At 39.2% G+C, this 26,866-nt stretch overlaps 1 protein-coding gene across 7 annotated transcripts in view; it reads left to right on the top strand.

The window, feature by feature from the left end:
- TANC2 (tetratricopeptide repeat, ankyrin repeat and coiled-coil containing 2) overlaps positions 1 to 26,866 on the top strand; it is a 358,004-nt gene that overhangs the window by 295,478 nt on the left and 35,660 nt on the right. For all 7 annotated transcript variants that reach the window (XM_059909100.1, XM_059909099.1, XM_059909098.1 and 4 more), the window contains one exon: positions 20,628 to 20,736. In XM_059909100.1, the coding sequence (XP_059765083.1) occupies positions 20,628 to 20,736 (109 nt within the window). The remainder of the gene's footprint in view (positions 1 to 20,627; positions 20,737 to 26,866) is intronic.

Below are 26,866 nucleotides of genomic sequence, written 5' to 3'. Positions count from 1 at the left end.
GCACTGGGACAAGGAGAGCAAACGCTTCTAAGTTCAAATGCTGTGTAGTCTGTTGCCTGGTGATTGAATAACACTCAGGGCTGCTGAGGGATCATCATATATCACTTAATGGCAGAGAGTAAACAGGACCAGGCATTATCAAAAAAGCTTTCTTACATGTTTCATCTCAGTTGGAATTCAGCCTTCTTCCCAACACTGTCTGGCACCAGCTTTGTTCCTAAGGTATTGATCTCAGAGCTTGAGGCCCCCTGGGTCAATGAGATGGAAATGCACTAAGGATTTAATGTCACTGGCAGAGCCCAGGCTGGCCTTTCAAAGAAACTGGCTGTAATTGCTTTCCATTGTAGGCGAGTCTGATTAGCAGGACTCTCTCCAGGCAGGGTTTGCCTTTGTGGCTTCAGCCTCTACTTCCTGTACATTGTTCCCCACTCTGTTCTCCACTTTATCTCCAGCTTCTCTCTAGAACATCTAATGTGGTTCAGTAGACCAGGGAAGACTAACTCAGTGCCTCTGAAGTCACATTATGTAGGCCAGTGCCTGACGTGCATAACTCTGTGTAAGGAGAACTTTCAGAAGCTACAGAACATCTCTTCTAGTCCGTCTTCCTGGGCTTTCAACACTCACGTCTTCACCCTGAACTTACTGACCTTATTAGGGAATTAGACACAGATGAGACTATTCTACTGAAGCCAAAAAGTAGTTGACCTTCATCAGAAATAGGCCACCCAGGGTGGTACTTCTGCTAAGTGAAGAGAGTCAGTAATCTGAGGATGGCGCTAGAAAGAGGAAAAAGCAGAGCTGGAGGTCAGTGCAGCAGCTAAGATAGAGTTTTCCTTATTTTAAATATCAGACTTCCTGTTGTCCCAGAATCAGGGCAGACAATTGACATCCCAGAAAGAGTGACCTAAGGTTGCATACACGTCTGTCACAGAAAGAAGTGAGTTATAGGTACCTTTTCTTGGCTTGGTAACAGGGTAGAGTATTTGTATATATATGCATGTTGGTGTTTATCAAACTGTAAGTAAAGTATCACTGCAAAATCTTTTATTACATCAAAACTTCTAAGATTTTAGATGAACATTCTAGATAAAAGTTTGCCCCTTGAAGCACTCATAAGCCTTAGACCTCACCACCTTATTCTGCCTTCTGTTTCCCACTATTCATCACTGTCATATTCTGTCATACTCTGAAATTAATCTGTCTTATATGTTATTCGCTCGGCCACTGAGCTATCAGATTAACTCACTAATCTAATAAACTAATCTCTGTTGTTATGGTCATAACAGGGAAGTAGAAAACATTAAATGCAACTTGCGTATTTTAAGTAAAGCATTTAAGAGAAGTCACCAGCCTTTATAATCCAACCTATTAATGACTTTGATAGTTGAAATGTGAGGCTGATAGAGTAGACAGTTGGGGCCACCAGCCTTGTGGTGCTGTCCAATTACTGCCTAATATTTCTACATAGCTTTAGGCTAGCCCTGAATGAATCCCCACTCTTTTTTTTCCTGTTTCTTTCCTGTTATCTCTGTTTTCATGGTATTAGCCTCCCCTTCCCTAAGAACAGCTCTCAGATCAACATTTTGATGTGTATATACATGTAAGATTTTAACATAGAGATTCAAAGACTCAGCTGCCTTATTTTTAACTGTTTGAATAAAACGCAGGAAGCCTGTTGTAAACTTTAACGAGTCTTAAGCTGTAGACCCTAATGAGGTTTGATTTGGAAGCCTAATTTGAGCTGGCCTGATTTCCTCAAACTAAGAGAAGCAAATTTATAGTGGGTGGAAAAGGGAAAAGGCTACACAAGTCCTGACTGTACCTGTGGGGACAGTTGAGTACTTACTCGATTCCTCGTGGCCAGAGTTGATATCTTACAATAAATGTTCTTTAAGATTTTTCTTAATTATTTTGGCCATGTTAGCAAATTACACAGTGGAGACTGGGTGCTCCAAAATCCATGTCACAAAGCAGTGTGTCAGAGAAGAAGCAGTTTGTCAAAGGGAGAAAAAAAAAAAAAAAAGAGGCCATTCTCCCTATAAAGGAAAACTAATTCTGTGTCAGGAACTTGTACAGCCTGGCTTCTTAAAGAATACATAAGTCTGAAATGACCACAAAATGGTGAGTTGCAGGGTTGTGGTGGTTTTATTTGTTTTTTTAATCCAAACAGGAGCCTCCAGGCAGGACGACACTTAACCTTACCCTCACGGAAGCACGAACTTGAGGTTACTGTTCCTCAGCCATTGCGGGCTCCCACCAACAACCCCTTGAACTGGCAGATGGATTCTGCTTTCTAAAAGCATTAGGAAAGAATTCAGCAAAGTGATAGATCATGCGAAGAAAAAAAAAAGGCTTGTGGAACTAAGTCAGCCTTTAGGAGGTTTGGAAGAGTTAATGCAGAGAGAAGAGAGGTGTACCAAACACCTTTTGCTAGTACATGTCCCTTAGTAGATGACCTTACCTGCCTAGAAATATTAGCTCTCTAATCTCTGTTCTGGGTCCAGATCTGCTTCACTTCTAATTCTTTTTCTACCACTAAGGGGAAGTCAGTCTTCTGGTGTCATGATTTTGGATATGTGATTTTCATGGAGAGATTTCATTAATCTATAATAATTGGGGGGATTTGTCTAATTTGCCATAAATATTTTGTCCTTATTATCTAAACCATTTTCTAACTCCCTGTTGGCATCAAGAATAAATTTGAGACTCAAAATAATAATGGAATATCTATTATTCTAGTGACCCAGGGTCATGGTTTTGTAATATAATGCAAGGGAGATATTACATGAAATCTAATATATATCTGGGAATATGTCCAGTTTCCCCAGGCATGATGTCCTTAAACTTCACAAATTTGTTCCTCTCAGCATAAATCATGGAACCCACATCTATCAGTCAAATAGGTAAATTGTCCCCATTGTTAAAACTCTCATGCCTTCAAAGATGGACAGCTATAACATATTTTTTTCCTTTTCCAAGTCCAAAATTAAGTTTGCAGAAAGCTGGTAATCAGAATTCTTCTCCACACCTATTTAAAACTGAGAACTACTTATTTTTACTGTCATAAAAACTCATGTGAAGTTTGCTAAGTTAATAAACATACAGAGAAGTAGTTCTGCTTATAAGATGGAGAGAGAGCATCATTTTATGACTTGGCAGGCATGCAGAAGAGTCAACTAACGAAAACACAGAAGGGCTCGTCCTCTCCTGTATTTGATTTTGCTACAAGCATAATATTGCTTTATTTCTTTAAATTATATATATATATTGCTTTTTTAAGGTGTAGCAAATACGGGTTAAAGCAACTTCCCATAAGAAGTAGAGCAGGGAAATTTTAAGGGAAATTTTTGGTACTGAGAGTAGCGTAGGAAATAGAGGCTAATTTGTCCTGTTAATGAGTCTCTGAAGCAACACTGGCTGAATGAAAAGATGGGAATCCCACAGGCTTTCCTAGATTGTCAGACCAAGATTCATGGCACAGCAATCAGAAGGAGTTACTGCCAGCTTAGTGGGATATGACAGCACATTTTCTTTTTTTGTGAGCGGAGCAACTTACTCAGCTGTCTCTAGACTTTCAAAAGCAGCTGAATCTCCACATTTGGTAAAATCAACACTAATAGCCTTCTATTCACTCAACCGTAAGAACCCACAGCTGTGAGACATGTGTTCACTATAGCCATCAGCATACCCACTTGGTTCTACCACCCAAATTTTACTTGTAAGTATCCACTTATTTCCACCTCTACTGACCACACCCTGTGTAACGTCCTCCTGAAAATCCTGCAATGGCTTCTTGTTGTGATTAGAATAAATCAAAGCCAGATCCTTCAAAGCCCTGTATTACAAAGATAGCTTCTGCCTACTCTCTCTAATTAAGTTCATTTGTTCTCCCTCTTATTCACAATTTTCTGGTCATAAATGGTCATCTACCAGTTCCTAGAACTTGCTAAGCTCTTTTCCACCCCTGGCTCTTTGCACTTAATAGTTCGCTCCATCTGGAGCTCACTTTCCCTCATCACATGGCAAGATCTCTCACTCCTTCAGGTCTCAGCCTAATGGCCACCTCCTAAGACTTCCACGTGTCACCTTATCTAAGAAAGTCCTTCCTGGCTTTAACATAGCAACCTTCTGACTTTCTAGTCTTTTATTAATTTATTGTCTGTGAATACTTGTTTATTGTCCACTTTCCCGTCTAGAATGTGAGTGAGCTCCATGAGGACAGGAACCTTCCTATCACGCTCACCTTGGTCTTCCTAATGATTAATAGAGTGGCTGGCACACAGTCAGCACTCAGCAAATATTTTGTTAGATAATGAATTAATGAGTGAACAAAGAAGTGGTCAGTGGTACTAACTTGAAGCTTGCAACTGGAAGTATTTGAGAAACTCTTCCCACAGTTAAGTAGTTTCGTTTGTTCTGCTCCTGCACGTCAGTGGAAAGTGAAGGCATGCATTTCAGCACGCACCCAGTGAACATTTGTTAGGTGACATATTCAAGGCTCTGTGTTAAGCACTGCAGCAGATACAAATACAAGTAAGATAGATCTGTCTACCATGACTTACAGGATAGCGGTTTTAACAGACATATTTATAACCAGCTATAATTTAAGGCCGAGTGCTGTGCTGGAGGTACAAAGAAAGAGCTGAGGAACGTGGAGGAGGAAGAAGTGATCCATCTTCCTGTGCCTGTTGTTGGCGTTTCAAACGGTGGCAGTTCAGTGGCGTCACAGCTCTGCTGCCTCGTGAAGCCCTGCAACTGCCTAAAGGCTTCACTGGCACAGCAGAGGCAGACAGCGTCCGTTCTCCTAGGGCCAGTGATGCATTAACAGAACAGAAGCGCAGGAGGAAACTGTGAGGCATAGCGGGAGAAAGCAGCAAATTTCTATCCAAGTTCTATGTTTAAAAAGAAATTATGCTGTTCCACCCATTTCTACAAAGGTACATCTTGGGCACACTTTACTTATAGTCTCCTCCTTATCGTTAACGCTTCCATCTCTGCGTTGAATATGAAACAGTAAGACAAGCTGACTAGAAATGTATTTTGTATTCCGGTTCCACGAGAAAGCCACGAAAAGAACATGCCAAAGCAGTTACTAACTGAAAAGCTGAAGATAGAGGCGAGCATTTTTGTAAAGATGTGGGTGTCATTTGCAACAAGCAGACTATAAGGCAGCAACCACCAAAGTTTAACTGCAGGCAGGGTTTTTAAGATGAGAGATGAAAAAGATCAGGATTGTCAGTGTATGGTCAGTATTTGAGTCGTGGTCACACTCATTTCACAGTTGATCCGTGGCAACAGAGATGCCTGCTAATTCAGGGTTGAATTGGGTAGTGCATTAGACAGTGGATCTGGAAGTCCTTGTGTTGCTCTTCCACGCACGCATCTGCGTGGCATTTATTCATGCATGAAACATTTATTGAACTTTTACTCTACGCCAAGGACTCTGCTAGGTACTAGAGAAACTTAGGTGACTAAGACACCCCCAACACTAGAGCCATGACCTTCTAGAGGAACGCCAGACACATAGCAACCAATGACAGTGCCATAGTACTGAGTAGCAGAGGGACCTAGACAAAGAGAAAATACTTTGCAGAGTAAGTGACAGTCGAGTTCAGCCTTGAAGGATGAGTTGATTCCGTTTAGCAGCATTGGCACAGGAGAGCGCTGGAAGCAGGCTAGAAAACATAATGGCAGGGACAAAAACTAGTTTGAAGACATGAAGTGCCCTTGGGGAATTGTGAGAAGCCATAATTAGAAAATAAGACTTAGGGTCAGAGAGAATGATAGGAAGTGTCACTAGGCAAAAAGTCTTGAATGCCAGGTGTAAGGCTTTACAGTTTATTCTGTAGGTAACAGGGAGTCTATAATTTTGTGAGAAGGCGGAGACAATGATCAGGTAACTCTGATAATGTGCAAAATAGCTCTGACAAGTAGCATGTGGAAGATGGGTTGAAGAAGAGGAGAGACTGCAGGTCAGGATACTAGTTATGAGGTTTAGAGCAGTAGTCTAGGTGAGAAGTACTAAGGCCTGTAATGTGAGAACAGAGAGCAAGGTAGACATTTTGGAGATACTCAGAAGCACTTGGTCTTTTTTTGTGTGTATGGGAGGTTAGGGTGGAGGGATCAAAAATGACTTCAGAACTTATCTTGAATGATGGAAAATAGTGAAGCTACTGACCAGCATAGAACATTCTGAAAGGAGGAAGGGTTCTAGCATGAACAAAGGCAGGAGGAAGAACAGGCTTATGGGGAGAGGTGAAATCCTATTTTTGGCATGTTTATAATGAATTGCCTCCAAGGGAAGATGAACAAATATATATAGAAATGTGACCTTGGAAAACAGGAAAAGAGAAAGTTGAAGGCATGAGGTTATGGACTGCAGAGTTATCAGCAAATAACTGACAGTAGAAGCCATAGAACTTAACAAGATCATCCAGGTTAAGAGTATAAAGCAGGAAGTTTGGAAGCATGAAAACAGAACAGGTGTATTTTTTTATTGACATATATTTGTTTTACAGTGATGTGTTAGTTTCTCCTGTACAGCAAAGTGATCTATATATATATATATATACACACACACACACACACACACACTCACACACACATTCTTTTTTTTTGTATTCTTTTCCATTATGGTTTATCATAGGACATTGAATATATTTCCCTGTGCTATAACAGTAATACCTTGTTGTTCATCCATTCTATACATAATAGTTTACATCTGCTAACCCCAGCCTCCCACTCCATCCCTCTCTCAACCCTTTCCCCCTTGGCAACCACAAGTCTGTTCTCTATGTCTGTGAGTCTATTTCTGTTTTGTAAATAGGTTCATATCAGAGTAGGTGTATTTAAATGCTAGAAGAAAATGGTGAGCCAAATAATAATTTACAAGAGTAATATTAGAGAAACAAGAGAAAGTAAGGTCATGGAAATCAAAGGAGAAGATTTTTCCTGGTTAGGTCTGAAGTAATGAATATAATTTCTGCCTGTATTCCATTAGCCAGAACTGTCAAGTGACCCCACTTGAATGTGAATGCAAGGTCCCTGGCAAAGTAACTGCTTCCCAACAACTCTCGACTGTGGATGGGAGCACAGACCTTTTGCAGACAGATACCCTTCTCTGCCCCATAATTCTAATCTCACTAGGTCTCCCTAAATAATTCCCCACAAGCACCTCTATAATATAAAGACATTCCACAGCAGCACATGTTATTTCAGCCCACATTATAAGATAGCTAGGATAGGCTTTAGGTTGTAAGCAGTTCCTCACCAGCTGGCTGTCCCTGTACCACTTTATCACATCTGAGCACCACATAGAAGAATATCAGAACACTTAAGTGTTATTTCTCTGAAACACTAAAGTGTTGTATATCAAGTTTGTCATCACCAGAGCTGATGAAATCTATGTGACTACACATTAGTGACTCTGGCTAGAACAATGGAGAAAACATCCATGCTGGAAATATTTGAGTCCACTTGTTAGCGTGTTTCAGTACTACAAATAGAAACTTTAAGATTAACTATCTCCCTTGGGTGCTAAGTGAAAATCTATTAGAAAAACATAGTACCATTGTATATTTTGTGTATAACAACTGTTATGCAACTTCCAAACAGGTAAATGGGCGGAGGGTAGGGATGCCCTAGAGGGTAGTCTTGCCTTAGAAAGAGATTTTGTCTGAAAGATTCCGTACTTCTGAACTCCTGAGGTACAGGGGCATCAGGTAAGGGCAGCTCCTCACTGTCTTATAACCTACAGTTGTCCAAGGGTGAGTATCGCTTGTCTCCAGTAATCCTTATCGAGGGGCTGCTGATGCCTACAGATGGAATGGAGGTTGGATCTACCCTCTGTTATTCTGGATACACCCTTCCCTGCCTTTTGTCAGGAGAGGGGAGAGAGGACAGTTCTGGGGAGAAGAATCTTTAACTCTGACATGTGATTGATTCTCTCCTAAAATATCGCAAAGCAAATATATCTTGAATGTAAGGTTTATATCCTCCTGAAAACCTCTGATCTACATGAAAGGTTCATATTCCTCCTGTTAGCTTAACTTTTACCTTATTTCTTAGGGACTGGTTAGCTCTGTCCTTATCCCCACTCTCTGCCTGAAGTTACACTACCAAGTTTTCCTGCAGTGACTAACAGTGAATGACATCCATCCCCAGTCATTTTTCCCTGATCCATGGATTTCCTTTCTGGCTGTAAAAGTAGTGAGGTTAGGTGTGGAGGGGCAAAGATTGGAGTTAAGGATAGGGTACTGCATTTCACCCTGCTGCATACGTTAAAGATTAAAGTTCTGTTTGAGCACACAGTCATCTTCTAATATGTTTAAAGTCTTTTATGGTTAACGTTCATTCCTTTAGTCCAGCAGTGTGCTAGTTACTATGGAGGATATAAAAGAAATATAAAATACATTTTACTTAATATCTGTCACTTAATTCTCACCACAGTCCTGAGAGATAGGTGTTACTATCCCTGTCTTACAGAGAAGTTCGAAAGCTTATTCAAGGCTATAAAGCTTGTAAGTGACAGAACTGGGATTTGACTTTCTTTCAGGGATGGAGTCCGCAGGGTGACTGAATCACAAGGTGACCTCATTATATAAGCTATGTGGAAATACTTCTTCTGCCCTCACCGCTGCCACCCCCCCCCATTGGTCATTATAACCACATATGAACCCACATTAATGTTGATTTTGATCACCATCATCCTTAATTATAGGGGAAAACATAGTTGTGTTCAGTCATGCGTAAAAAGTCACAGTGACTAGGGCTGTCTCTATTTCTTAACTACGCTCTCCCAAAATGCTAATCGAAAAATGTCAAAATTAACAGTTGCTGATTTTAATTGTAAGAATCCAGATTGTACACTGTAAAAATGAACATACTGTTCTTTACATTGGTCAACTTTTTCATACAAATTTGCCCAGAAATAAAAACCAGTTCCTAATCTTGTCAGTGTGGCAGTGGAACGAGGTTTCAGAAGACCTTGGGTTCTCATCTCATCTCTTTTACGTCTGAGCAGCGTGAGCTAGGATCTGTCCTTCAATCTTCCTGAGTTTCAGTCAATTTTCTACCGTATTAGGAGTAATATTCACTCCTGTGCCTGTAGTATAGGTGTACGGGAGAATATAAGTGTTGTAGTATTTCGAAAGCCATAAGGTAGTTTACAAATGTAAGGGGTTATTATTCATTCATTCTGCAGCTATTTACTCCTATTAGCAGGTTGTACATATGTGAAAAAACGTAGCTTCCGTCCTCAGTACAGTCTAGTGGGAAGACCGACGTGCAGACAGAGAGAGAGTGCTGCAGTTGGTGCAGTGATGGGGACGTGTACCAGGTAAGACAGAGCCTAAAGGAAAGAATCGCTGAGTCCATCTAGGGGCACCAGGGAAGGCTTCACAGAGGAGATGGTGTGGACTGAGACTTGAAGAATGAGAAGTAGTTTGCCTGATGAACTAAACGCAGAAGAGAATTCCAGGCAGAGGGAAAGCATGTTTGAAACTCTAGAATAAGTTACTCTGTCTGGAATTAGAAGTACCAGGTAAGGAGGTAAAGACACAGACAGATAGATAAGGGACAAATTATGGAGAGCCTTTGAATACCATGCTAAGGAGTTTAGATTATGTACAGGAGGAAATATAAAGCCACTGAAGAATTTTGAGGTGAATTTTGATCAGGTTTCTGTGTGGGCCAGGAAGGAGGCAGTGGAGAGAATGAGTGGATTGCAATTATCCAAGAGAGACGATGCAAAGGGGGGAGAAAAACAGCAGCTGATGTTATGCCTGAGTGACTGGAAGTATTTTTTAAAAATAAAGAACTCTTAAGGGGATTTGGTTTTAAGGGAAGACTTCAGCTTCAAACAGCATCGTTTGGCAGGTCATTTGGAGGAAGAGGGATCAGCGGGCAGCTAGAGAAGCAAAGGAAATCTCAGTGCTGGAGATGCTGTTGCAGTGAGAGCTGAAGCCAGGAGTCGAGGGGAGGGCTGCCTACGAAAGAAGAGTGAATGGGGAATAGAGCAAAGAAGTTAACGTAACCGAAGGAAAGGAAAAGTGCCAAGGTAGTGTCACAGATGTCAAGAAAAGAGACAGTTTCAAGGAAAATAGTCCATAAGACTTAAAGCTGGAGGGAGAAAATAAAAAGAAAGAAAAAGATCAAAGGCTAAAAGAAAACCAATTAAGAGGCTCCTGGTGATCTTAGAGAATGGTGATGCTAGGAGTCAAAAGGAATAAGGTTTGGCTTCAGTGCCTCCCTGTTGCCTGTGGTGTTGAATACTGACTCCTCAGCCCAGAATCTTAACTTTCCTGGGAAGCCAAAGCAGTTGACTTGTTTCTCCCCATACATTCTCTGGGATTGTAAAAATTTGCCTTTATATGTTCATTCATTCTGTTCCCTCCATCTTCTACGCCTTTCCCCACTTTCCTATTTTCCTACCTATCAGCATCACACTCAAACTTCCAGGACCCAGAGACAAAGGATTTCTCTTCCAGGAAGACTTTCAATTCCCTCTCTCTCCTCTGAATCACTGTTACATTTAATTTCAGGAACTCAGTAGCAGTCAAGAGGTTCAGAGCACAAGCTTGGTTTTCAGATAGACCTGGGATGGAATCTGGGTTCTGTCACTTACTGTGCTGTCTTGGTGGAGTCACTTCCCCTCTCTAATTTTTATATTTAATATCTGTAAAATGGGGATAATGATATTTACTTCTTTGTGTTGTTGTGGGGAGTAAATGAAATGATGTATATGAAACAGCATATTGCCTGGTCCATGTTTATTCTCAGAAATGGACTCATAGTAATGTATTTTATATTTGTTTCTTTGTAGCACATACCACAATCAGTGCCCACTCTCCTCCATCCACTACTCCAGCCGGAATGCTAGCTCCTTGCAAACTCATCTTTGTATCATTGTCTGGTAAATTGCATCATGGACTTTAATTATTTGTTCTTTCTTGTAGCCAAGCCCTTGGTCATGTGACTTTGCAGGGACTTGTTTTGGTTAACACTTGCCATCTTCAATGAGAGGGATGTAAACAAAAAATTCAAAGTGTTATATTTGAAATTTATAACCCTAAATAAGTATAAAAGAAAGTTAAATAAATGTTCAAATGTTTTATTCTTAAAAAAAAAAATAAGGTTTGGGAGTGAGCAAATAATAAGAAAAATAGAAATAAATGTAGACAACTCCACATATAGGCACATTCAGACTATGGATTAGCCAGTGACATCATATTTTGTCAGAACAGTAAGGTACAGGGGAGAGACCTTCAAGATGGCAGACAAGTAAGATATGGAGATCACCTTCCTCCCCACAAATACATCAAAAATACATCTACATGTGTAACAACTCCTAAAGAACACCTACTGAACGCTGGCAGAAGACCTCAGACTTCCCAAAAGACGCCCTCAGGTGACCTACACGCAGAGGTGGGGCCAAATCCAAAGCTGAACCCCAGGAGCTATGTGAACAAAGAAGAGAAAAGTAAATCTCTCCATGCAGCCTCAGGAGCAGCAGATTAAATCTCCACAATCAACTTGATGTACCCTGCATCTGTGGAATACCTGAATAGACAATGAATCATCCCAAAATTGAGGCAGTGGACTTTGGGAGCAACTGTAGACTTGGCGTTTGCTTTCTGCATCTAATTTGTTTTCTAGTTTTATATTTATCTTAGTTTAGTATTTACAGCTGATTATCATTGGCAGATTTGTTTATTGATTTGGTTGCTTTCTTCCTTTTTTTTATATATATTTTTTTTTTTCCTTTTTCTCTTTTTGTGAGTGTGTATGTGTATGCTTCTTTGCGTGATTTTTTCTGTATAGCTTTCTTTTACCATTTGTGCTAGGGTTCTGTCCGTGTTTTTTTGTTTGTTTGTTTTTGTAAGTATAGTTTTTAGCACTTGTTATCATTGGTGGATTTGTTTTTTGGTTTCGTTGCTATCTTCTTTTTTATTACTTTATTTTTAATATTTTTTTATTTTAATAACTTTATTTTATTTATTTTCCTTTTTTTTTCTTCTGAGCCAAGTGGCTGACAGGGTCTTGGTTCTCTGCCCAGGTGTCAGGCCTGAGCCTCTGAGGTGGGAGAGCTGAGTTCAGGACATTGGTCCACCAGAAGCCTCCTGGCCCCTCGTAATATCAATTGGCGAGAGCTCTCCCAGAGATCTCGATCTCAACGCTAAGACCCAGCTCCACACAACGACCAGCAAGCTACAGTACTGGACACCCTATGCCAAACAATTAGCAAGACAGGAACACAACCCCACCCATTAGCAGAGAGCCTGCCTAAAATCATAGTAAGTTCATAGATACCCCAAAACACACCACCAGACGTGGACCTGCCCACCAGAAAGACAAGATCCAGCCTCATCCCCCAGAACACAGGCGCTAGTCCACTCCACCAGAAAGCCTACACAACCCACTGAACCAACCTTACCCACAGGAGGCAGACACCAAAAACAACGGGAACTACGAACCTGCAGCCTGTGAAAAGGAGACCCCAAACACACTAAGTTAAGCAAAATGAGAAGACAGAGAAATATGCGGCAGATGAAGGAGCAAAGTAAAAACCCACCAGACCAAACAAATGAAGAGGAAATAGGCAGTCTACCTGAAAAAGAATTCAGAGTAATGATAGTGAAGATGATCCAAAATCTCGGAAATAGAATGGAGAAAATACAAGAAACATTTAACAAGGACCTAGAAGAACTAAAGAGCAAACAAACAGTGATGAACAACACAATAAATGAAATTAAAAATTCTCTAGAAGGAATCAATAGCAGAATAACTGAGGCAGAAGAATGGATAAGTGACCTGGAAGATAAAATAGTGGGAATAACTACGAAAGAGCAGAATAAAGAAAAAAGGATGAAAAGAATTGAGGACAGTCTCAGAGACCTCTGAGACAACATTAAATGAACCAATATTTGCATTATAGGGGTCCCAGAAGAAGAAGAGAAAAAGGGCCTGAGAAAATATTTGAAGAGATTATAGTTGAAAACTTCCCTAATATGGGAAAGGAAATAGTCAATCAAGTCCAGGAAGTGCAGAGAGTCCCATACAGGATAAATGCAAGGAGAAACACGCCAAGACACATAGTAATCAAACTATCAAAAATTAAATACAAAGAAAAAAATATTAAAAGCAGCAAGGGAAAAGCAACAAATAACATACAAGAGAATCCCCATATGATTAACAGCTGAACTTTCAGCAGAAACTCTGCAAGCCAGAAGGGAGTGGCAGGGCATAGTGATGAAAGTGAAAAACCTACAACCAAGATTACTCTACCCAGCAAGGATCTCATTCAGATTCGACAGAGAAATTAAAACCTTTACAGACAAGTAAAAGCTAAGAGAATTCAGCACCACCAAACCAGCTTTACAACAAATGCTAAAGGAACTTCTCTAGGCAGGAAACACAAGAGAAGGAAGAGACCTACAATAACAAACCCCAAACAATTAAGAAAATGGTAATAGGAACATACATATCAATAATTACCTTAAATGGAAATGGATTAAATGCTCCAACCAAAAGATATAGACTGGCTGAATGGATACAAAAACAAGACCCGTATATATGCTGTCTACAAGAGACCCGCTTCAGACCTGGGGGCACATACAGACTGAAAGTGAGGGGATGAAAAAAGATATTCCATGCAAATGGACATCAAAAGAAAGCTGGAGCAGCAGTTCTCATATCAGACAAAATAAACTTTAAAATAAAGACTATTACAAGAGACAAAGAAAGACACTACATAATGATCAAGGGATCAATCCAAGAAGAAGATATAACAATCGTAAATATTTATACACCCAACATAGGAGCACCTCAATACATAAGGCAAATGCTAACAGCCATAAAAGAGGAAATTGACAGTAGCACAGGCATAATAGGGGACTTTAACACCCCACTTTCACCACTGGACAGATCATCCAAAATGAAAATAAATAAGGAAACACAACCTTTAAATGACACATTCAACAAGATGGACGTAATTGATATTTAGAGGACATTCCATCCAAAAACAACAGAATACACTTCTCAAGTGCTCATGGACCATTCTCCAGGATCATATCTTGGGTCACAAATCAAGCCTTGGTAAATTTAAGAAATTTGAAATTGTATCAAGTATCTTTTCTGACCACAACACTATAGGACTAGATATCAATTACAGGGGAAAAAACCTGTAAAAAATACAAACACATGGAGGCTAAACAATGCGTTAGTAAATAACCAATAGGTCACTGAAGAAATCAAAGAGGAAATCAAAAAATACCTAGAGACAAATGACCACAAAAACATGACGACCCACAACCTATGGGATGCAGCAAAAGCAGTTTTAAGAGGGAAGTTTATAGCAATACAATCCTACCTCAAGAAACAAGAAACATCTCAAATAAACTAACCTTACACCTAAAGCAATTAGAGAAAGAAGAACAAAAACACCTCAAACTTAGCAGAAGGAAAGAAATCATAAAGATGAGATCAGAAATAAATGAAAAAGAAATGAAGGAAACGATAGCCAAGATCAGTAAAACTAAAAGCTGGCTCTTTGAGAAGATAAACAAAATTGATAAACCATTAGCCAGACTCATCAAGAAAAAAAGGGAAAAGACTCAAATAGAATTAGAACTGAAAAAGGAGAAGTAACAACTGCCACTGCAGAAATGCAAAGGATCATGAGAAATTACTACAAGCAACTGTATGCCAATAAAATGGACAACCTGGAAGACATGGACAAATTCTTAGAAAAGCACAACTTTCCGAGACTGAACCAGGAAGAAATAGAAAATATAAACAGACCAATCACAAGCACTGAAATTGAAACTGTGATTAAAAATCTTCCAACAAACCAAAGCCCAGGACCAGATGGCTTCCCAGGCGAATTCTATCAAACATTTAGGGAAGAGCTAACACCTATCCTTCTCAAACTCTTCCAAAATATAGCAGAGGAAGGAAGACTCCCAAAGTCATTCTGTGAGACCACCATCACCGTGATACCAAAACCAGACAGAGATGTCACAAAAAGAGAAAACTACAGGCCAATATCACTGATGAACATAGATGCAAAAATGCTCAACAAAATACTAGCAAACAGAATCCAACAGCACATTAAAAGGATCATACACCTTGATCAAGTGGGGTTTATCGCAGGAATGCAAGGATTCTTCAGTATACACAAATCAATCAATGTGATACACCATATTAACAAATTGAAGGAGAAGAACCATGTGATCATCTCAATAGATGCAGAAAAAGCTTTTGACAAAATTCAACACCCATTTATGATAAAAACCCTCCAGAAAGTAGGCATATAGGGAACTTACCTCAACATAATGAAGGCCATATATGACAAGCCCACAGCCAGCATCGTTCTCAATGGTGAAAAACTGAAACCATTTCCACTAAGATCAGGAACAAGACAAGGTTGCCTACTCTCACCACTGGTATTCAACATAGTTTTGGAAGTTTTAGCCACAGCAATCAGAGAAGAAAAAGAAATAAAAGGAATCCAAATCGGAAAAGAAGAAGTAAAACTGTCACTGTTTGCAGATAACATGATACTATACATAGGGAATCCTAAAGATGCTACCAGAAAACTACTAGAGCTAATCAATGAATTTGGTAGAGTACCAGGATACGAAATGAATGCACAGAAATCTCTTGCATTCCTATACACTAATGATGAAAAATCTGGAAGAGATATTAAAGAAGCACTCCCATTTACCATTGCAACAAAAAGAATAAAATACCTAGGAATAAACCTACCTAAGGAGACAAAAGACCTGTATGCAGAAAACTATAAGACACTGATGAAATAAATTAAAGATGATAGAAACAGATGGTGAGATATACCATGTTCTTGGATTGGAAGAATCAACACTGTGAAAATGACTCTACTACCCAAAGCAATCTACAGATTCAATGCAATCCCTATCAAACTACCAATGGCATTTTTCACAGAACTACAACAAAAAATTCACAATTTGTATGGAAACACAAAAGATCCTGAATAGCCAAAGCAATCTTGAGAAAGAAAAACCGAGCTGGAGGAATCAGGCTTCCTGACTTCAGACTATACTACAAAGTTACATTCATCAAGACAGTATGGTACTGGCACGGAAACAGAAATATAGATCAATGGAACAGGATAGAAAGCCCAGAGATAAACCCATTCACATATGGTCACCTTATCTTTGATAAAGGAGGCAGGAATATACAGTGGAGAAAAGACAGCCTTTTCAATAAGTGGTCCTGGGAAAACTGGACAGCTACATGCAGAAGAATGAAATTAGAACACTCCCTAACACCATACACAAAAATAAACTCAAAATGGATTAAAGACCTAGATGTAAGGCCAGACACTATAAAACTCTTAGAAAAAACATAGGCAGAACACTTCTGTGACATAAATCACAGCAAGATCCTTTTTGACCCACCTGCTAGAGAAATGGAAACAAAAATAAACAAATGGGACCTAATGAAACTTAAAAGCTTTTGCACAGCAAAGGAAACCATAAGATGAAAAGACAACCCTCAGAATGAGAGAAAATATTTGCAAATGAAGCAACTGACAAAGGATTAATCCCCAAAATATACAAGCAGCTCATGCAGCTCAATGTCAAAAAAACAAACAACCCAATCCAAAAATGGGCAGAAAACCTAAGACATTTCTCCAAAGAAGATATACAGATTGCCAACAAACACATGAAAGGTTGGTCAACATCACTAATCATTAGAGAAATGCAAATCAAAACTACAATGAGGTATCACCTCACACCTGTCAGAATGGCCATCATCAAAAAATCTACAAACAATAACTGCTGGAGAGGGTGTGGAGAAAAGGGAACCCTCTTGCACTGTTGGTGGGAGTGTAAATTGATACAGCCACTATGGAGAACAGTATGGAGGTTCCTTAAAAAACTAAAAATAGAACTACCATACGACCCAGCAATCCCACTACTGGGCATATACCCTGAGAAAACCATAATTCAGAAAGAGTCATGTACCACAATGTTCATTGCAGCACTATCTACAATAGCCAGGACATGGAAGCAACCTAAGTGTCCATCGACAGATGAATGGATAAAGAAGATGTGGCACATATATACAATGGAATATTACTCAGCCATGAAAAGAAACGAAATTGAGTTATTTGTAGTGAGGTGGATGGACCTAGAGACTGTCATACAGAGTGGAGTAAGTCAGAAAGAGAAAAACAAATACCATATGCTAACACATATATATGGAATCTTAAAAAAAAAAAAAAAAGGTTCTGCTGAGCCTAAGGGCAGGACAGGAATAAAGACACAGACATAGAGAATGGACTTGAGGACACAGGAAGCGAGAAGGGTAAGCTGAGACGAAGTGAGAGAGTGGCATGGACATATATACACTACCAAATGTAAAACAGATAGCTAGTGGAAAGCAGCCGCATAGCACAGGGAGATCAGCTCAGTGCTTTGTGACCACCTGGGTGGGGGGGAGGGAGACACAAGAGGTAGGAGAAATGGGGATATATGTATATGTATAGCTGATTCACTTTGTTATACAACAGAAACTGACACATCAGTGTAAGGCAATTATATTCCAATAAAGATGTTAAAAAAAAAAAAAAGAATAGTAAGGTACAAATGGAAATGCCAGCATGTAATGGAAATTGCTATTTTACCTTTTGTGTCCTCAACACCATAAGCTTTGAGTCCGGTGAACTGATCAGAATCATTCTTTTATGAATAACGTAATATGCTTGTATCCAAAAATAAATATACTATTGTTGTCACCTTCATCTTTTCCTTGACCCATATGGCTTGCTGTTTCTCCTCAGTGCCTGATCAACAATAACAAAAGCAAGCACTGTCCTCTGTAGCTGGCTGAAATGCATACTAGAGAGATGGAAGCATCTTCCCAGGGTATCCTAGTCACGGTAGTAAAGTAAATGCACTAGGGCAAGTCAGTTCTGTGTCTAACTGACAATTCATATCCTTGTCAGACATGAGCTTTATCCTTATTCCTCACCAGCATGGATTCTCATTAATGGCCTGAAGCATAAGTGGTGGATCGTATTCAGGAGTTCTAGTCACTATGAACAGCCATGGATGAGACACTTAATGTAATAATTCTTACACTAGGGAGGCTACAATAATTTCATTGTTAATAACTGGTTAGGATTTTGAGAACTTGAGATAGGGAGCTTTTATAAATGGTTCTCATTAACTTCTGTTAAAATAGCCTACCAACTACATTGGGCTTTCAAGGGATATATAAGAGTTCAGTAGCAATTTCTAGATTTTGTGAGTGTGAAACAACCCTGGGCTCATATCTTCAGATGACACTGATGATTCCATACAAGATACAGTTGTCTGAGACATTCTCTCAATTAAATAACTTTCTTTCCTTTATGGTTAGTCTTATCTGATCAAGTAAGATGACCTGGTATCCACTAGAATTCAGAAATTCTATGAAGCCGAAGGTTAGAACATGGTAGAATTTCTTTTTAAAGTTTTATAGGATGATTCCTACCTAAGATGGGAACTGTCCCATCCTCTGTTCTCCAAGTTCTTTACTGAAGCTTAAAAAAAAGGGAGGGAGGAAGGGAGGAAGGAAAGGAAGAAGGAAGGAAGGATATGTTTGTTTTTCAGACTTCAGTATTAGACATCTTCAAATATTAAACCTGGCAGAGTAACCAGTGTTAAATATGAGAGAAAATCATCCAGTAGACATTTGGGCCTCCTCTCAGCAAAGTGTCACCAACAAAAATTCACTTGCTGTTTTTCCTTCTGTTTGATTAATTCATTAGGCTTGAAACTGAGATAACAGTTTGATTTCCCTCCTCTATGACACTCCAAGTGAAAGGAGTAAAAGAGTTGTGTTGTCAGTAGCATAGAGAACTCTGCTGACACTATCCTGGTTGGGGAGTAGAGAGACGGTTCTAAGTGTCACAGTTCCTACAGACTACAGCAAATGTGGTAAGAAGGCACAGCCCAAAGGTGACCCAGTATCCTTTCTTTAATGTCCGATCTTGCTTCCAAAAAAAAAAATTTTTTTTAATAAATTTATTTATCTATTTATTTGTTTTATTTTTGGCTGTGTTGGGTCTTCGTTGCTGTGCACAGGCTTTCTCTAGTTGTGGCGAGCGGGGGCTACTCTTCATTGCGGTGCGCAGGCTTCTCACTGCGGTGGCTTCTCTTGTTGCGGAGCACAGGCTCTAGGCGTGCGGGCTTCAGTAGTTGTGGCATGTGAGCTCTAGAGCACATGCTCACTATTAGTAGTACACTGGCTTAGTTACTCTGTGGCATGTGGGATCTTCCCATACCAGGGCTCGAACCCGTGTCTCCTGCATTGGCAGGCAGATTCTTAACCACTGTGCCACCAGGGAAGCCCCCCAAAAAATTTTATTGAGAATTTTTATGTGCAATACACAATGTTTGGCACTGTGGAGAGTATAAACAATTCGGGATTTCTGTCCTAAATGTAAATAAAAATACACATACACAATCCTGCATGTATACACATACCTTACATGCATATATATACATATATACATTCACATGTAAAGGCATATATCATTAGTATGCTTTGAGCTGGAAGAAATAGAAAACATCAACTCAAATGGATTAAACAATAAAGAAATTTATCACTTCATATAACAAGTAGTCCAAAATTAGGACTGCTTCTGATGCTGTACAGTCAGGACTCAGGCTCTATTTTTCAGCAGTTCTCTTAGCTTAGCCTTTTTGTTGGCTTTGTCTTCAGGCCAGCTGACCACGTGATTACAGGAGGGCTGTGGCAGTACTGAGCATCCTGGGCAGATGAGACAACATGCAGAGGCAGAGAAAAGGGTTTTCTCTTTCATGAACAGATTGGGGATCTGTTGACAAGGAGATGGGGGGTGAGAATGATGCCATCAGGAAACCTACAGTCTAGTAGAGGAGAGAGCATGTAATAGTGTGGTAGACACTGTACTAAAGGCATATACAACCGATGAGATTGCACCAAAGAGAGTGCTGTGTTCTCAGCTGGGAGAAAATGTTAGAGAGAAAGGATAGAGGCTGATCAGAGAAGACTTCCCTTGGGGAAGAGGTTGTTAATCCAGTTTGGGACATGTTGAGTTTAAGGTACTATAGGACCTCCTGGTAGAGAAATCCAGTAGACAGTTGATGTATATTGATCTAAAGCTGAAACATCTAGATAGAGAAAAAGATAATAGGGTTTAGGTGATGGCGAAGGCTCTGAGGATGGATGAGCTAAATCCAGAGGACACACTAGGACCAGAAATGAGATCCTGAGGAAGCAACACTGACTTTTAAAGCATGGGTGAAATAAGAGGAGTTGACAGAGACAGAAAATAAAAATGGATCTTTTAATGCCATCTATGTGTGGGATGGGTGTAAGCCAACTAGAAATGACATTCTGTGATATTCACACATGTGATTTGGGTAAAGGACTGGTAAAAGCTAGGAACCTTTCACTACCCGTTATTTGCCCAATAGCAGGTACCCTTCCCTAAGAAACTGGTTGAATGAGACAGAGTTTCATTGGAGGTATGGCTAGACCTGAACAGTCATCCACCCAAAGGAGAATTGGAGCATTAAATTTTCTAAAATGGGTCTCTTTTTTTTTTTTGGCAGGAGTGGTCACACATTACTTGCCTTCTGGTTTTCCCGCCAAGAGGGAAAACTAAACCGACAGCAGACAATTGAACTGGGACATCACATCCTCAAAGCACACATTTTTAAGGTAATTAAAGAAGTTGGAGGTGTTTTTCTTTCCATTTCCATCAGGCTTTCCTTAACACTGTGTGTATGAAGCTACTGTTATGTCAGTGTGGCCCCTGCTTTCTGAAATCAGTTTGTTGCAAAATTGGTCCATCTCCTAAAATTTCTGACCTGTTCCTCCCTAGGACTTTGAAAGAAAGCCACATTTGTCATCTCCCAGTTTAGTGGATTGCTAGGCTTTCCAGGAAAGGTACATGTATAATCATTTAGGTAAGAAGCATATACACATACACATGTGTACTCCATATATGACCCACCATCTCCTGAGAAGAGTCACGTTGTAGCATTAGTTGCAGGTTTTCACAGTGTCTAAAAAAAATCGCTGAGAGCAGTTTACTCTCTCAGTGTTCTCTTAATTGTTTTAGTGAAGATTTTAATATTCCTGGTGCTGTGATTTTCAAACTCTTTGTCTAGAACCAACTATAACCTTCCTTTAAGCTACTTCCCCCATTCTCTCTTCAAATTATAATCCCAGTTTTTCGCAGTAGTTTCAAAACTTCTAAGGACTCCAAGCATCAAGCCTCCCTCTCCCAACATCCACACGGCTGGAGTGGAGGACCCAGAGGAGGGCACGTAATTCATCTGTTTGTGCTTGTATGCATTCATTTGTTTATTCAGTGCTTACTGAGGCATTGTACTAGGTACTAGGGATACACAAACCAAAAATATACAGCCCCTAATCTCAAGGAATTTATAGTCTAGATAGCAGTTGTGGGGCAAAGGACAGAAGTCAAGGAAGAAATTTGTTTTCCTGATTTTCCTAGCCCACAGCTTGCTATTTCATCTGCCACCTACAATCCCTACAATCTCTTCAGACCACTTTTGCTGCTCCCAGATTGAGAAATACAGAGATCTTAAATAGTCCTCTGGCTTGGACTTCCCCCAAGAGATACTGTTAAAGATAAAACAGTTCTGTTCTCTTCAGAGAGAAAAATGGCATTAAGGGCAACTTCAAGAGCCTAGCAAATTCTTCCCAGTATATAAGTACACAGCTAGAGAAGCCTTTTCATCAGATGGACAGAAGTAAAACCCACAGTGACAAGTCCTTTATTTGAATCATAATTGTCTTATTAATAAATCACTCTACCAAAAATGACCTTATCTAGTGACCTTACTTAATGGGAGCAGAGTGAGACTATTTTATTTTAACAGGCAAGGTGTCTCATTCCAATTTCAAGTGAACCAAAAACTATCTGCTACTTCTACAAACTCTGAGATGAGTATCCTTCAATTAGACGGGAAAGTAACTTACGTATTAAGCATCACTGCTTTAAACACTTGAACATTTGGCATCACCCTCTGCCTAGGATCAGATGCAATGAAGATGATGCCTGTCTTTATGCCCTGCACCATAAAATAAATACCACATGAAACAGATAAATGATATGAAGTTTCATTTGATCCCCTGTGACTTTATCCACTACAGGGAGACCTACATTTATTTATTTTTTTATATCCCCATGGCTTATTTATTTTATAACCAGACATTTGTACCTCTTGATCCCTTCACCTACTTCATCCTCCCCACAACCCCCTCTTCTCTGGCAACCACCAGCCTGTCATGGAGACCTACACTTAAACCATACACTCCTGTCACTGACACAGTTTTATCTTATGTTGCTGCAGACAACATGGTTGCCTGAGATAAGACTGGCTCCGTGTGTGATTCAGGCCATAAATACTCGGGTGTATAGCATGTGGCGATGACATGACTGCAAGCTGAAGAATGTGGACTCGGACCATGGTTTTCCTGATGCTGCACTTTTCAGGGTCCTTTAAATGCAGCGTGCTCCCTGTTGATAGACTTAAGCTTCTCTCAGACTGCCAGAATTCTCACTTCCTATCAGCTGAGGGTCATGAAAAGGCAAAGACAGACTCAATGCTTAGACTCAGCGCCACTTAGAACTGCCAATCAGCAGTGACATATAGTCCAATTCATATTTCTTTCCAATTAGTTTTAAATTTCCCTTATTTTATCTTTGTTCATGAAAAATTACATATGATGTCATTAATCACCTTAAAAATATGAGGTTGAGTATCTGTAATTCTGGATATTTGGTATATTTACAGAGTTGTGTAATTATTACCACTATTACTACATTTCCATCACCTTAAAAATAAACCTTGTGTCCATTTGAAGTCACTCCCCATGAGCTTCCCCCAACCCCTGGCAACCACTAATCTACTGTCTATAAGTTTGACTTTTCTGGACGTCTAGTATAAATGGAATCATACAATCCATGGTTGTCTATGTCTGGCTTCTTTCACTTAACATGATGTTTTTAGGGTTCATCCATGTTGTAGCATGTATCAGTACTTGATTCCTTCTTATTGCCAAATAATACACCTTTTTGTTTATCCATTCACTAGTTGCACATTTCGGTTGTTTCCACTTTTTGGCTGTTGTGAATAATGCTGCTATGAACATAGCATACAGGGTTTTTTTCCCTCTTTTTATTCTTTTAAAATAAAATTAGACATATTAAAGTGAATAACTCATTGGCATTTAGTACACTTACAATGTTAGTGTTCAGGTTTTTGTGTGGACATGTCTTCAGTTCTTCCAAAGGAGTGAGAGGTCTGAGTCCCTCCTCAGGCTCCCCAGCCTGGGTGTCCTGTACCAGGAAGATGAGTCCACAGAGCATTTGGCTTTGACGGCCAGTGGAGATTACTTTTGGGAGTCCCAAAGAGCTGCAGAAATAGAGTGGCTAAGTGGACTGGAAAAAAAAAAAAAAGACCTGTATATATGCTGCCTACAAGAGACTCACTTCAGATCAAAGATACACAGACTGAAAGTAAGGGGATAGAAAAAGGTATTCCATGCAAATGGAAACAAAAAGAAAGCTGGGCTGGCATTACTTATACAAAATAGACTTTAAAACAAGGACTAACAAAGAGGGGTAAAGGGATCAATGATGATAGAGGGATCAATGATACATAATGATAAAGGAGTAAAGGGATCAATCCAACAAGAAGATGTAACAATTGTAAATATGGATGCATAGTAGCACGTAAATACATAAAGCAAATTTTAACAAACATAAAGGGAGAAATTGACAGTAATATAATAATAGTAGGGGACTTAATACCCCACTCATATCAATGGACAGATCATCCAGACAGAAAATCAACAAAGAAACACTGGGCTTAAATGACAATTATGGAATTAATAGATATGTACAGAACGTTTCGTCCAAAAACAGCAGAACACACACTTTCTTCAAGTGCACATGGAACATCCTCTAGAATAGAGCACATGCTATTCCACAAACAATTCTCAATAAATTTAAGAAGATTGAATTATATCAAGCATCTTTTTTTGACCACAGTGGTATGAGACTACAAATCAACTATACGGAAAAAAACTACAAAAAACACAAACACGTGAACTCCAAACAACACACTACTAAACGACCAGTGAGTCACTGAGGAAATCAAAGAGGAAATCAAAAAATATCTAGAGATAAATGAAAATGGAAACACAATGATCCAAAGTCTATGGGATGCGGCAAAAGCTAGTCTAAGAGAGAAGTTTATACTGATAGAAGCCTACCTCAGGAAACAGGAAAAATCTCAAACAATCTAACCTTACAACGTAAAGGAACTGGAAAAAAAAAAGAACAAATAAAACCCAAAGTTAGTAGAAGAAAAGAAATCTTAAAGATCAGAGCAGAAATAAATGAATAGAAAAAATAGAAAACATCAGTGAAACCAAGAGCTGCTTCTTTGAAAAGACAAACAAAATTGATAAATGTTTAGCCAGACTCGTGAAGAAAAAGAGAGGGCCCAAATAAATAAAATCAAAAATGAAAGAGGAGAAGTTAAAACAAATACCACAGAAATACAAAGGAGCATAAGAGATTACTACAAACAATTGTACACCAATAAAACGGACAACCTGAAGAAACAGATAAGTTCCTAGGAACTTACAATCTCCCAAGACTAAATAAGGAAGAAATAGAAAATATGAACAAATTGATTACCAGTAATGAAATTGAAAATTGAATCAGTAATTTAAAAAAAAAACTCCCAACAAACAAAAGTCCAGGACCAGACAGCTTCACAGGTGAATTCTACCAAACATTTAAAGAGTTAATGCCTATCCTTCTCAAACTGTTCCAAAAACTTGAAGAGGAAGGAGCACTTCCAAACTCATTCTGTGTGGCCAGCATCACCCTGATACCAAAACCAGACAAAGACACCGCAAAGAAAGAAAATGACAGGCCCAGATCACTGATAAACATAGATACAAAAGTTCTCAGTGAAATATTAGTAACCCGAATTCAATAATACATAAAAAGGATCATACACCATGATCAAGTGGGATTTATCCTAGGGATGCAAGGATGGTTCAATATCTGCAAATCAATCAACATGTTACACCACATTAACAAAATGAAGGATAAAAATCATATGATTATCTCAGTAGATGCAGAAAAAGCTTTTGACAAAATTCAACATCGATTTATAATAAAAAGTCTCAACAGAGTATACAGAGGGAACATACTTCAACATAATAAAAGTTGTATATGACAAATCCATAGCCAACATCATCCTCAATGATGAAAAGCTGAAAGCATTTCCTCTGAGATCAGGAACAAGACAAGGATACCCACTCTCACCACTTTTATTCAACATAGATTGGAAGTCCTAGCCACAACAATCAGACAAGGAAAAGAAAAGGCATCCAAATTGGAAAGGAAGACGTAAAATTGTCACTGTTTGCAGGTGACATGATACTATATATAGAAAATCCCAAAGATGCTACCAAAAACCGTTGGAACTAATCAGTTAATTCAGTAAAGTTGCAGGACACAAAGTTAATAAACAGATACCTGTTGTGTTTCTATACACTAATAATAAACTATTGGAAAGAGAAATTAAGAAAACAATCCCATTTACAATTGCATCAAAAAAAATAAAATACTTAGGAATAAATCTAACTAAAGTAGTAAAACACTTGTACCCAGAAAACTATAAGACATTGATGAAAGAAATCGAAAACTACACAAATGGAAAGATATACCATACTCATGGATTGGAAGAATTAATATTGTTAAAATGACCATACTACCCAAGGCAATCTACAGATTCAGTGCAATCTCTGTCAAAACATGAAAGGCATTTTTCACAGAACTAGAACAAATAATTCTAAAATTTGTGTGGAAATGCAAAAGACCCTGAATAGCAAAAGCAATCTTGAGAAAGAAGAACAAAGCTGGAGGTATCATGCTCCCTGGTTTCAAACTATACTACAAAGCTACAGTAATCAAAACAGTATGGTACTGGCACAAAAACAGACACATAAATCAGTGGAACAGAATAGAGAACCCAAAAATGAACCCACACTTATATGGTCAATTAATCCATGACAAAAGAGGCAAGAATATACAATGGGGAAAAGACAGCCTCTTCAATAAATGGTATTGAGAAAACTGGACAGTTACACACAAAAGAATCAAACTGGACTACTTTCTCACAAAGCAAACAGAACAGATTAAGTTTTTAAAAAGAATACCTCCTCAGATCTACTTTGTGGTTCCCAAACTTCATTGTTAATATCTTGCGGCCCTCAGGATTTCCTGCTTTAACTCACTTGACCCAGATATTGGCAGAATAGTAAGAAGATTGCTGGGAATTCCCTGGTGGTCCAGTGGTTAGGACTCCACACTTCCACTGCAGGGGGCCCAGGTTCAATCCCTGGTTGGGGAGCAAAGATCCTGCAAGCCACACTGCACGGCCTTAAGAAAGAAGAAGAAGAAGATTGCCAGAGAATCTTGCCATCACAGCAGGAGATTTTAAAAAACAATTTATTCTAACTTCCTTTTGGAGAAATCCAAGTAAAAGGGGCAAACATTAGTACATACAGTGGGACTTAGGCCAGTCATACTAGAGAAAATTTGTTGCTGATGGCAATCAAACCTATGTTGTTTCCCTGAGGATGAACAGATGTGATTATTTTAGGCTATGTTAGGGTGAGCAATGCTAGCTACTATAACAAACGTGCAAAATCTCAGTGACTTAACAAAGGCTTATTTTTCACTTTCGTTGCAGTCCAGTACAGATCATTGGGCAGGCTTTTTCCACATAGT

The sequence above is a fragment of the Balaenoptera ricei genome, chromosome 20 (assembly GCF_028023285.1).
Source record: "Balaenoptera ricei isolate mBalRic1 chromosome 20, mBalRic1.hap2, whole genome shotgun sequence".
NCBI classification, from domain to species: domain Eukaryota; kingdom Metazoa; phylum Chordata; class Mammalia; order Artiodactyla; family Balaenopteridae; genus Balaenoptera; species Balaenoptera ricei.
This window is presented reverse-complemented; position numbering and strand designations above follow the sequence as displayed.